Genomic DNA, 12,244 nt, shown 5'->3' with positions numbered 1-12,244 from the left:
TGTGCTTGATAGGTCCATCCTAGACAACATATCTTTAATCAGGGATGTTCCGGATGTCTCTAGTTCTTTGGGCACATGACTTTGACCTTATTTCATTAGACCAAGAAGAAGTATTTGATAGGGTTGAGCACCTTTACCTCTGGAAGGTTCTAGAGCATTTTGGTCTCAGCCCGAGTCTCATTGCTATGATCATGGTTTTGTACCAAGACATTCAGAGCGTACTGAAGATTCATCGGGGCTGAGTGCTCCCTTTACAGTACACAGAGGTGTCAGACAGGGCTGCTCTCTGTCTGGAATGCTCTATGCATTATCTATTGAATCCTTGTTACATAAATTGAGGTCCTGCATTGATGGTTTGGTTTTACCAGATTTTAAATACAGCCCGTATTTTATGTGCCTATGCTGATGATGTAATGATCCTAGTTAGAAAGCAGTCAGAAATTAATATTATTGACAAAATGTTGGTTGACTTTGGTCTCATTTCTGTTGCAAAGGTAAATTGGAGAGAAGGCGAAGCACTAGCAGTTGCAAACTGGTTTCTTCCAGTTTTACTGGGATGTTTGGAATGGAAAAAAGATGGTATCAAATATTTAGGTGTTGGCAATGAAGAGATGGTTAAGAGAAATTGGGAGGCATTATATGGCATTATAGTGAAGATGACAGAAAGGTTAAAAAAAAGTTGAAATGGCTGCTATCTCAGATGTCTTTTAGAGGAAAAATTCTAGTCATCAATAATCTTGTAGCTTCAGTACTGTGGCATCATTTAACTTGTATGGAGCCACCTATCAGTTTACTCCCAAAATTACAGGCAGCTTTAATAGATTTTCTTTTGGATAAGATGCATCGGGTACCTCAGAGTGGGCTTTATTTACCGAAGGAAGAAGGGGGGTGGCGCCTGGTACACCTAGCAAGTAGAGTGGCAACTTTTTGTTTCCAATTTGCACAGAAATATCTGACTGGTTTTAAACACACAGTGTGGAGGGTGTTTGCAAGTAGCATTTTGAGAAGAACAGATATATTGGGACTTGACATTGCTTTGTTTTTAATGGACTTTAGGTTTCTAAATCTGTCCTCATTGCCTGATTTTTATAAGGGAATCTTTAAGGCTTGGCCCCTTTTTCAGAAGAGATATTTGGGGCCATCAGTCTCCCTGCACTGGTTACTGGAAGAGCCTCTTATCGGTGGATCCAGAATGGACATACTTGACAGTGGAACACCAAGCCTGCTCTGCTGGTGTTACAACTCTCAGACAGTGGATGTAGCTGGACCTGGATTGATTAACAATGAAGCTGTGGCTGCACTGATTGGACTGAAATCTGTTTGTCATGTGAAGACCTTTTTAAATGGTTGGGCTGCAAAATTAACAAAAGCAGACAATGAATCATTGAGAATGTACTGAGAAGGTGAGGAAGACTGTTGTTCTGGTTTATTATTGAAAGACTTAGATCTGCATACTGTGAATGGAAAAATAATCCACAGATGTTGTGTTAAAGTATTAAATAAAAATAAGTTGAATGGTAAAATGGATACAGTTTGGAGGGAGAAACTTGGTGTAAGTGACACTGTAAAGCCAAGTTGGAGTCTTTTATAAACTACCTTTAAACAAGCACACAGGTGACCTACAGTGGAGAATATTACATGGAGCTATTGCAGTGAATTCTTTTATCTCAATGATTAATCACACTGTTTCCAATGACTGTCCTTTCTGTGGGTTGGTGGAAAACATTTTTCATTGTTATTTAGACTTTAGACAACTTTTTGGTGTTTTAAATTGTTTATTTCCTTTAAATAAGTGTGGTCTACAGTGTGCTTTTATTTTTGGAGCAGGATAAAAGAAAATTAATGCAACAAAGTAACGACTTTTAAATTTCATTGTAGGTGGAGCTAAACTGTCTATATACATTACCAGAAAGAACAAGATAGAAGAAAAACTGTGTGAAAAAATAGTCCCTGTGTTCATCCGTCTATTTTAAATATAATAAATTAATGAATAGCATGGTTCTCTCTCTTCCTGCAATTTCTGATTGCACATCAACAAGGCATAATTTTCTTACTACATCAGTCATAGGCCTTGATATCATCCCCAAATCATAACATATACTGGCTAATTGTAATAATTATAATAATTTTGCTGTTCTTTTTCTGAACAATAATGTGTAGCACACTTGTCTTGCAAGCTCTTGTACTGATTCATATAAATAGGCCTACATATTTCTGATTAGTAATGTCATTGCAACCTGGGGGGGCTGTTATTGTGAAGCATCCGTCAAAGTGTACTATTAGCAACTGAGTTAGCCTTTGAGAACTATCTTGCAGTGTGATAACATTATAGAGACGGTAAGCAACTTTACTTTTTGTTTTGGTTTGTAAACAAAGAAATCAAACAGAAGAACCCCAGCAACTTAAAATAAAGACATTTCTTTCCTACAGTATACATTTTAATGAAAGACAGGGATTTTAATAAAGGCTTATGAAAGAACATTTTAGTTATGTTTAGTTATGCTGCCACTGATCTAATTTTGAATGATTTTATGCAAACTAGAGTATTAAATCCTGCTTCACAAAAGCAGAGAAAACTGTATATTTCAAGGAGCTCAGTATCACCTTTGGTTAATCCTTACTTGCGCCAGACTAAAACTCCTTGTGGCACTTGATCACATGACAGCTCAGTCAGCTGTTCAATGGTGCTGGCTGGCAGATCTGTGGAGATCACATGACACTGGAGTAGGTCAAACCTTTTTCACTTTCTTCACTACATGTACAACTGGACTGAAAGTCTTAAGGTCAAAGTTCGCCGAATTCAAAGTGTCATATTTAAAACAAATTATTTCTACCAGGTTTCTATGTTTTCCTTTACACTTTTCTCAATTATTTTAATTGAATTAATGTAAATCTGCAGTGCGGAACTTTTACATATAAATGAAAATCCATTACATTCAAATTCTGATAGTGAAACGAGTCATTTCACAGGTGTTGTGTGATGCTCAAAACAATTTATCCGCCGTTTTACAGCTGGAACAGTAGTGACGGAGAACCTATGACATAAGCAGGTGTCGACAGTGTTTTTGTAATTACTTTAATTGCCAGAGGGGGGAGACAAAAGTCCCACACTCCAGCTTTAAATTAACTTAATATTAATTTAAAAAATGAACATTTGCATATCAGTCTGACTCCAAGGTTGTGAAAAGATGCACTAGATGCCACCAACATGTGATCAAGGTAATCCATTCTTTGCTTTGGGAACATAGTTTAAAGCTGTACCCACAGGATGGAATCAAAACTGTAATTTTAACGTAAAATTTTAAACATGAAACAGTGTTGCTGATTAATCAGTCAGAAAAAGATGAATGGACAAATTATGACTTTAACCACTCTTTAAGTTGTGTAGCACAGTAGGTGAGACTACAGCACATTTCCTTGCCTCCACCTAATTTCAAAAGTGGCAGTTGCACAGGATACACACTCCATTGAAACTCCAGTGGTAAACTTGGCTAGAGGATGTATTGAAATTGAAACCTAGCCCTTCCTCCATATGGACAGAGTTACAGAGAGAAACAGAGGTTTAGTGTGTCGATTGGATGTCGATGGGCTTGCAATCAATGAACCGTCTCGGTAAAGTTTTCAGCAGCCTGTTTGGAGACTGGAGAGGTCATTTTTACCCATACTAGGAAAGAGCACTCAAGAGAGAGAGAGAGAGAGAGAGAGAGAGAGAGAGAGAGAGAGAGAGAGAGAGAGAGAGAGAGAGTGTGACAGAGAGAGAGTACAGAGGAGGAAGATGAAGGGTATAAAAACAAAATGAAACAAGAATGGCTGGGGGACAAGGAGGAAAAGATGACAACAAAGGAGGAAGAAAAGGGGAAGAAGGAGCCGAAAAACAAGAAGAAAGTAGGAAAAGGAGAAGCAAAAGCAGGAGAACGAGTGGAGTCAGAAAAAATAAGGATGGAACAAAAGTGGAGACTAGAAAGCTATAAAACTTCCTGTGTGTATGTGTGTGTGTGTGTGTGTGTGTGTGTGTGTGTGTGTGCGTGTGTGTGCTGAAGATGTTTGGCATCTGGATATGTTTATAGACACTGGGTCAGGGACCGAAAGTAACCCCGTAAAACCTGGCCCGGCTTCAATCTCCTACTACACACCTACACACACACACACACACAAACAAACACAATACTTACTTTACTTGTGTTGTATAACTTCACACAAATCTCACATGCCAAAACCACAACACAATAGCCTCAAACCTCATACACACCTCAAAGCTTGAACCTGCATTTGGCAAGATTTCATTCATGTAAGTAGAAACACTCTGCATTCTGCATTGTGAAAACATGGATTCTCGATATTTGTGCTTATACACTTCAATTTGAACCCTTTCTGTCTCTTTCAAAATACTTTTATATACAACTATTTTGCTTTGCCAAGAACATTTTGAAGGAACTGGCAACATTGTGTGATATTCCTGTTCTGGCAAGCAGAGCTGGTGGACATGACTCTGACGTTCTCCGTGATGCTGCTGTTATTAATTATGCTGTTATTAATTGTTAGTGATTCTTCCTTTTTCCAGAGGAAGGGGTTGTGTATCTTTTAGAGAGGTGAAGTTCCGTGACCTTTGAACTTGCAGGGAGGACACTTTTCCTAAGAATGTGGCTACACTGTACAGATTGCATTCACACCTGGCTGAGATCTGATCACAACGCATTCCACACAACTTCCAGATGTGGTCTGGTCAATCCCATAGCATCCTGATTTCAATGCTTACTGTGTGCATTTACACCGTCTCTTTTCCCTAATACAGATACAGATTTCATGTTAAGATCAGGTGTAAATGGGGTCAAAGAGAGTAGAACAGGAGTAAAAAGAAAAAAGCTACAGATTGAGCATGAAGGAAAAAGCGAGAAAATCTCTGTCAGATGTTGTTGGGTCTTTCTCACCCGTTAAATCACCTCTCTTTCTCTCTCTCATTGTATCTTCTGTCTTTCATACTCTCGCTTTCTTTCCGTTTTCTCTCCCACATGGCTGTAATTACGCTCGTGTAAACAAACGATACCAGAGAGAGACATCAGGAATTCTAGTTGGACCTGTGGGAGCAGTGTAGCTTACACAATCACACACAGTGACACACATACACAGAGGATCTATAACTTCAACTAATACCTTTCCACAATTTTTCATTGCCTCTCATCTGACCGTCCATTATGCACTGTGGTATATTCCCATTGTGAACTTTGTGAAGGCATTCAGGGGTACCACTATCCAACAGCTGCATTGGACTTCACACTCCCACACACAGAAACTCACCTGCTCATGGTACTCGATCCCCATACTCAGAGTGTTGATCAGGATGGCGATCATAATCCCTCGTCCAAAATACTTGCTGTCCACGATCTTCCTGAATGTGTCGCACACCAGCCTCCAGAAGTGAACAACCTTCGCAGCAGTTTTACCCAGCCTGCGATGCTTCTTCCTGGGCTGCCGGCTGTCTTGCCTGTCCCTGTGGTGGAGGTCCTGGGTGAACTCGTATACGCCCTCGCTGTCGGAGTCTCCAGGGGTCTCGTTGCCCTCGGTGCCACCCTCTGATTCGTTGGCCAGGGCCTTGGCGCAGTAAGGGCAACTCTCGGGGTCCAATGTCAATGCGGCTGTGTCCATGGCACTGCTGGTGGTGCTCAGGTCACGAGCCGACAGCTGGCAGGAGATCTGGGCTGCAGCCAAGAGAGAGAGGTCGGAAGGTGAAACTGAGACAAAGAGAAAGCGAACCGGAGTAAAAGGAGCGTGATTGTGATGCATTACAGAAATGAAGCGGCTTATAAACATTGTCAAATCAAATGAAAGAGATCTGTTGTGGAGAACAACATTTTTGGACAGTTGTGTGTGTGTGTTAGAGGGAGTGTGTTTGACAGTGATGGGCAGTTCATGTTGTAAGAGTAATGCCTTGTCTCCACGGGCCGTGTTGTGGCCTGACTGGCTGGCAGCCAGCGTTTTCTGTATAACCTGAGCAGACCTGGCCTGACTTTTGCTGAGCCCACTGTCTTTTAGAACTTGGCCGGATTCAGAAGAAACTGGCTGCCAGCTATGACATGAAGGACTAACATTTATTGACTATAATAACAATGGTCTCTGTCTCTCATGATAAAAAACCCCACTCTGGACAGTGTCATAGTTTGGGGCTGAATCACAACCAATCGATACTGTTCTCCACCAAATAGGTGATCGCTTACTGATATACTCCTGTTTTTTACAAACCCCATTATGCCTTCCAATATCTTACTTAATGGGAATGCCTAGCAAAGCAAACTCTATTCACCACAGCTGACTCAGAGGAACTAAAACTTTCCTGGTTTTAAAATCGGTTGGTTTGTTGTTCTACCTGTAGGAGTGTGTGTGTCCACCAGGCTCTGCTGCCTTCTCTCCAGGGGCATGGGTGGGATATTGAGGTTGAAGCTGATATTTGTCAGAGTGCTGGCTGCAACACTCCCTCGTCTGGACTCTGCTAGTGCTCTGGCCTGCAGTGTGGGGTAGTTCTTAGGCCCCGGAGCAGCAAAGGGTACCGAGTTTCTCTTCATTGCCCTGGATTTAGGAGCTGGGGCCAGGGAGAATGGGCCTGGAATTGGACCCAAGTTTGTGGGCGATGGGGTACAGCGGAGAGTGTCTGAGTGGAATACGCTGAGAGCTGAAGACGAATCGGCAGCTGCTGCAGCAGGATTGGTCAAAGTGGCCAGGTTTGTGTCGGAGGTTGCTGCTGTCACTGAAGGCAGCGGTGGGGCCAAAGCGAGGTGCCCGGTGCAGGCGGTCGCCACGAGAGTCCCTCCGTTGTTGTTATGAGAACCAGCCTCCACATCCCTACCCTCTGGACACCTGATGGTACCTCCTCCCCTTAAGCTGCCATTCCCCAGGTGGTAGTGGTGGTAGTGGTGGTGGTGGTGATGATGGTGCACCATGTGATGGACTGACACCGAGCCCTGCCTGGAGGACTTCCGCCTCCTTCTCTGGCTCTGGCTGCGCTGGGGCTCCGTGGCGGGGGGCGAGGCGGCGATGTTGAGCCCTGCACGGCGAGCTAAGAGCCTGCAGATGTGGGCTACCTGTTTAGCCCCCTTGCGGATGATGTGGACCAGGTACTTGAGCAGCTCGTCGTAGCAGGAGCCTGGCTCGGAGAGGGAGGCCAGAGTGCTGGCGTTGGACATGAAGCGCACCCGCTGCTCCTTCATCAGCTGGCTCTCCCTCTGCTTGGTCTCTGAGAACTGAGTTGCGATGACTACCAGGCACAGGTTGATCATGAAGAATGAGCCGATCTGAGGACAAGGAGAGGTAGGCGTCATTGTTGTTCACACACTCACAACACATGCACCATTCTCCTGACTGACCCGCTTGTTCAGCCATCAGCAAGCACACACATACAGTTCTTAGCACTTACAATGATGAGCAGGATGAAGTAGATGAAGTTGTAGAAGGAGTGAGCATCCATCACAAAGTACATGATGTCCACCCAGCCCTCCAGAGTGATCACCTATAAAGGAACGCAGCCAAAAAAACAGATAAAAAACTAATCAGACAACACAACTAAAGAAAGCAAGCAAACAGACAGTGGAATTAAAAAAAGGGATTAAAGGAGACCATATTTCACAGTCCATAGTGTTCCAATACCAAGACTCAGCAGAAAACTAATCCCCAACATTTCTCTTGTGTGCTTTACCCCACACATGCAAACCCAAGCAGCAGCCAGACTTATGGGAGAACTCATCTCCAATCTGGCTTTGGTCCTCCAAAATTACCCCTCTCAACTAGACAGCGATGAATGAACACTCGGACAAAGCGGATTTTCAGATCATGTGGAGATAGTAAACAAATGCGTGCGGAAAAATGAGACCGCAGTCTGGTCGTGCGGCTGCGGTGACCTGTTAATCCTGTAAAGCCCCATTTCTATGATACACCAGCCGCTGGGGCAATTAGCCTCCCTCTTCCCCCCCCCTTGTCTTCATCTTGTATTACAGCCTTGCTTCAGTCAAACCTTACTGTATGTGCCACACTGCAGATACTGGAAAATCTGACATCATCCATAACGTGATTAGCTGCCTTACCTGAAAGATGGCGATCCAGGCGTAGCAGATGTTGTCAAAGTTGATGGCATCCTTGAAGGGGTTGACCGGACCAGCAGAGCAGTTGGTGTAGTACTGGTTCCAGTTGACGCATGTGGTGTTATCAGTGCTGTTGTAAGAATACATGTCCAGGTTGCACTGCAGGCCTCCCTCCTCGTACAGCTTAGGCACTGAGCTACAGTCCCTCCTGCCGTTCTCTCTGGGCTGAGAGCAGATGAAGGGATTCTCGTCGTCGTTTTCAGTGTGGTAGTATTTCTCCAGCTCCACGGACAGAGGACTTTTGGGGAGGGAGGATGAAAGAGAGGATATTGCAGGGTTTTTGGCTTGTATGAGTCATGAGACTAAACAAAGTGAGAGATGTATTGAACGTTGATGTGTTTCAATTAAAAACATTAAATTAAACATTGATTTCTCTTAAGACATCATCATCAGGCCACCTGACAGAGCAAGTGGGGTGGGACCACAAGCTGGAAACGACAAATATGCTTCCTGGTTTGATGTAGTGTGTTTGATTTTGTGAGTAATGTCTGTTACACAATAATTATGTAAGATTTGCTAACGTTAACTACCATAAACCACCATAAGCTACTGTATCAGAAAAACACATTAGAGTATTCAACTGAGCAGACAGGCGAGGAACAATGTGTTATTCCCTCTATCAAAATTACACTTCAAGTTCCCCTACTTCACATATATGAGCAATACATAACCAGTTAATAAGTGGTTTGTAACACATTATAATGTAGTTAAAAGAACATATAAGGACATTTTAAGTGTTTATTAATGTACAGTCAACAATTATAACTCCTCCTATGAAGATTTTTTTTTATATTATTACAACTGTATTTCATTCTTTATCTTACACACCAGCATCCAGTTAAGGATACCTGCAGGTGGGGTTATAGTTGTCTACAAATACATTAATAAACACTTACAGCACATCTGCTTACAACTACATATTTTGTTATACACCACTTAAATATTTATATATTGCTTTAATATATGCTTTCACTGTGTGCACTGCAGACTTCTCAGTTGTGCCTTAGGCTGCACTTGGCTGCTAAAATAGACAGAGAAACTGTATTTGGAATATTCAGATGCATTGGCTCAATAATGAGCAAACTAATGTACGTTATATTTTTGAGCAACATCTGGACATGAGGACAGAAGAGTGTTAAAAGCTTAATCACATCTTGAAGGTTAAAAAATGTATCCTCACTCAGGTATTTTCCTGGAAATTACACAAGAGAGCGGTGTATCTTTCTTCCATCTTTACCCTCATCCATCACTGTTAAGCTGTAGCTGTTTTGTTTACATTTTATTGTGTCGGTGCCCACCTTGGCTACCAGGCTGAAGCAGTAAAAATGAAGTGCCGCCTCCTCTCTTTTTGAGTTTTGGCGTACATCGAGTAGAATTTTAAGCGGCTCAACATTGAAGCCAAAATGTCTGCAGGTTTTAATTCCATGCAAATACTACAGCAGCTGTTTTCACTGATTAACACCCCTTCAAACAGATAGGAGGAACTAATCAGTGAAGCCAGCTGTAATTGTGTTTACAAACCTGGGGCCAAATGGCCGGGGAGACCCTTGTGTGTATTTTGTCAGGTGAGAGCACAAGCGTGTTTGCCTGCTGCCTCTTAGCGTATCTTTTACAGAGCTATTCTCTGTCTGGGATAACTGGTGTGTGTGTGTCTGGTGATATCTGGCTGGTCTGTCAACACACAATCAGCTGGCAGGCTGTATCAAGCGCAGAGTAGCTTCAATCACTTTACACTTCAGGACCACCTCACACACATTTATTTATTTATACATTCTTAAAAGCTGTTTCACACTTTGAGGACATTCCATGAGAACACTTATTGGTCTGATGATGGTACACGTTTGATTTATCACACCCGGACATGATGCATGGGACGTGGTTCCTGACGGGTCCTCTTCACATACTCTCAATCAGTCTAATAAAGAGTCACTGTCAACCCAGTTATCAGTTAACAGCTGCTACTTTGCAAGACCACTAAAATATGTATCAGCGATATGAGTTCAAGAGAAATGGAAGCAGGTGTTAATTCAGATATGTTTATGGCTTTGGACAAAGACTAGAGCCAAACTTAAATGCTGTTCATCTGGTGCAGTAACACAGACCTTCCAGATACAAGAAGAATGTCTAAAAATTGATGATGATGACAAAAAATTTTGCCAGCTCACCAGTGTTATTATGCATGACTTTAAATTACAGCTGTGAGATGTCATAAATCCTATAGAGAGTAATGAAGCCAGGATGACACAGGGAACATGAATAAGTCATGGGTGCCCATGTTCCATATACCATTGGCTGCAGCGTGGGGTCTTTCTCATTATGCCAGGGCCCGTCTCTCTCCCATTTATCACTGTGATGAGACTCTATAATCACTAACCTCATTGACTTTAGTGCATGACCTAGTTAAGCGCGCGGGGTCAAGGTTTACTCGTAGATTTACCTTGACCTCCTGTAGACCTACTTGCAATCTCATCTGTGTTGTTTATCTCAGCTCTATTAAGAAAATAAGAAATAAATAAATCCGGTCACCTTGTGTACTTGTGGAATAAGAAAGAATTTGAAGGTCAGAATATACACTGTTTGTGCACAACCATAGCTGTATCCTTATTTTGACCATTTTAAAGGAGAAATCTAATTTAGTGAAATTTCACTCTTATTTTCAAAGGTCACTGAAGTAACCGCTGTGAGCGACGAACATAGTGACATCGCTACAGTGAAGTCCAGCAATCAGACAGGTTGTAAACAAGCCAACAGTTTAGCTAAATAATGTGACACTTCATTTGAAAGCAAAACCACAGTGAACATTTTGGTTGTGCTCCTCATTGTGCAATGATGACTCCTTATTGCACAAGAAACTGTGCACACTTATAGCAAGCTCAGTAGGTCAAAGTTGACTAGTGTGTAAACTGTGATGGATGTTTACAACAGACTGTTCTGGCCTTTGCTTTCTCTCCTAAATAAGTTTAATTAACCTGGTCTGTAAGGTTTATTTACATCCTTTATGACCACAAATGTATTGTGCCTGTTCTTACTTCTTTTTAGCAATGTCGCCAGTTTTCGGAATCTCAGCAATTACTTTGATGAGTACAGTGAAAAATAAGATCCAAGTTGTGAAAGAGAGCACTGTTAAAACTCTCTGAATAAATAGGTTAAGAAACCGAAATTGTCCTTTAAAGGAACAGTTTGACATTTTGGGAAATATTCTTATTCACTTATTTCTTGCCGAGTTAAATGAGAAGATTGATACCGCTTTCATGTCTGTATGGCAAATATGAAGCTACATCCAGCAGACAGTTAGATTAGCTTAGCACAAAGACTGTGCTAAGAGCTCAAAGAGCTAAAAGACCTGTTTCCAGTCTTTATGTTAAGCTAAGCAGTTGCTGGCTGTAGCTTCATATTCCCATAAGAGTGGTATCAAACTTTTCATCCAACTCTCGGCAAGAAAGTGGATAAGTGCATCTCCCAAAATGTCAAACAGTTTCTTTAATGTCACATTTTTAACATTTTTGACAAAAATAAGATACGAGGATTAAGAGGATAAATAAGAGGATTAAGTGATCAAAATACAATTTGCCAACAAATTAATCATATATTATTTCAGGATATTGATGACAGTGCAGCCAGTATCTGACCTTCCCAGTATTCTCCCTGTAGTTAACATTTAGCCAAACCTAACAAATATGAGTACTGAAATCTAAAAACTTAAGAAAATATTGACACGGGACGCGTCAAACTCACAAAGAGAAGTTGTCTTCCAAAAAGCAGCGGTTTCTGAGCAAGCCGGCCCACAGCTGGACGCCCACGATGCCGAATATGAAGAAGACGAAGAAGCAGAGCAGCAGCACATTACCCAGCATGGGCAGTGTGTCCAGCAGCAGGGTCACCAGAATACGCATACCTGAGAAGAGAGAGAGAGAGAGACAAGGACAAGGTCAGACAGCTGGGCGGCACACAATGCATTCACAGTAGAATCAGTATGTGCTTGTGTGGATCAAAGCTCTTTTACTACGAGTGTTTGTGCAACACGTTTTTCAGGGCTGATATGAGCAGTGGGTATTTCATTCAATAGACTGGTCGATATGAGCGCCAACCCAAGTGCCTCTCAATTTACAACCATTCAC

General features: G+C 42.1%; 1 protein-coding gene across 20 annotated transcripts in view; it reads right to left on the bottom strand.

The window, feature by feature from the left end:
- The window catches only part of cacna1g (calcium channel, voltage-dependent, T type, alpha 1G subunit), a 271,804-nt gene that overhangs the window by 101,090 nt on the left and 158,470 nt on the right, over positions 1–12,244 (bottom strand). For all 20 annotated transcript variants that reach the window (XM_042397382.1, XM_042397395.1, XM_042397393.1 and 17 more), the window contains 5 exons: positions 11,862–12,021; positions 8,070–8,364; positions 7,406–7,498; positions 6,362–7,283; positions 5,296–5,696 (listed from right to left, as the gene is read on the bottom strand). In XM_042397382.1, coding sequence (XP_042253316.1) covers positions 5,296–5,696; positions 6,362–7,283; positions 7,406–7,498; positions 8,070–8,364; positions 11,862–12,021 — 1,871 coding nt within the window. The remainder of the gene's footprint in view (positions 1–5,295; positions 5,697–6,361; positions 7,284–7,405; positions 7,499–8,069; positions 8,365–11,861; positions 12,022–12,244) is intronic.

Source organism: Thunnus maccoyii, chromosome 20, assembly GCF_910596095.1.
Source record: "Thunnus maccoyii chromosome 20, fThuMac1.1, whole genome shotgun sequence".
NCBI classification, from domain to species: Eukaryota; Metazoa; Chordata; class Actinopteri; order Scombriformes; family Scombridae; genus Thunnus; species Thunnus maccoyii.
This window is presented reverse-complemented; position numbering and strand designations above follow the sequence as displayed.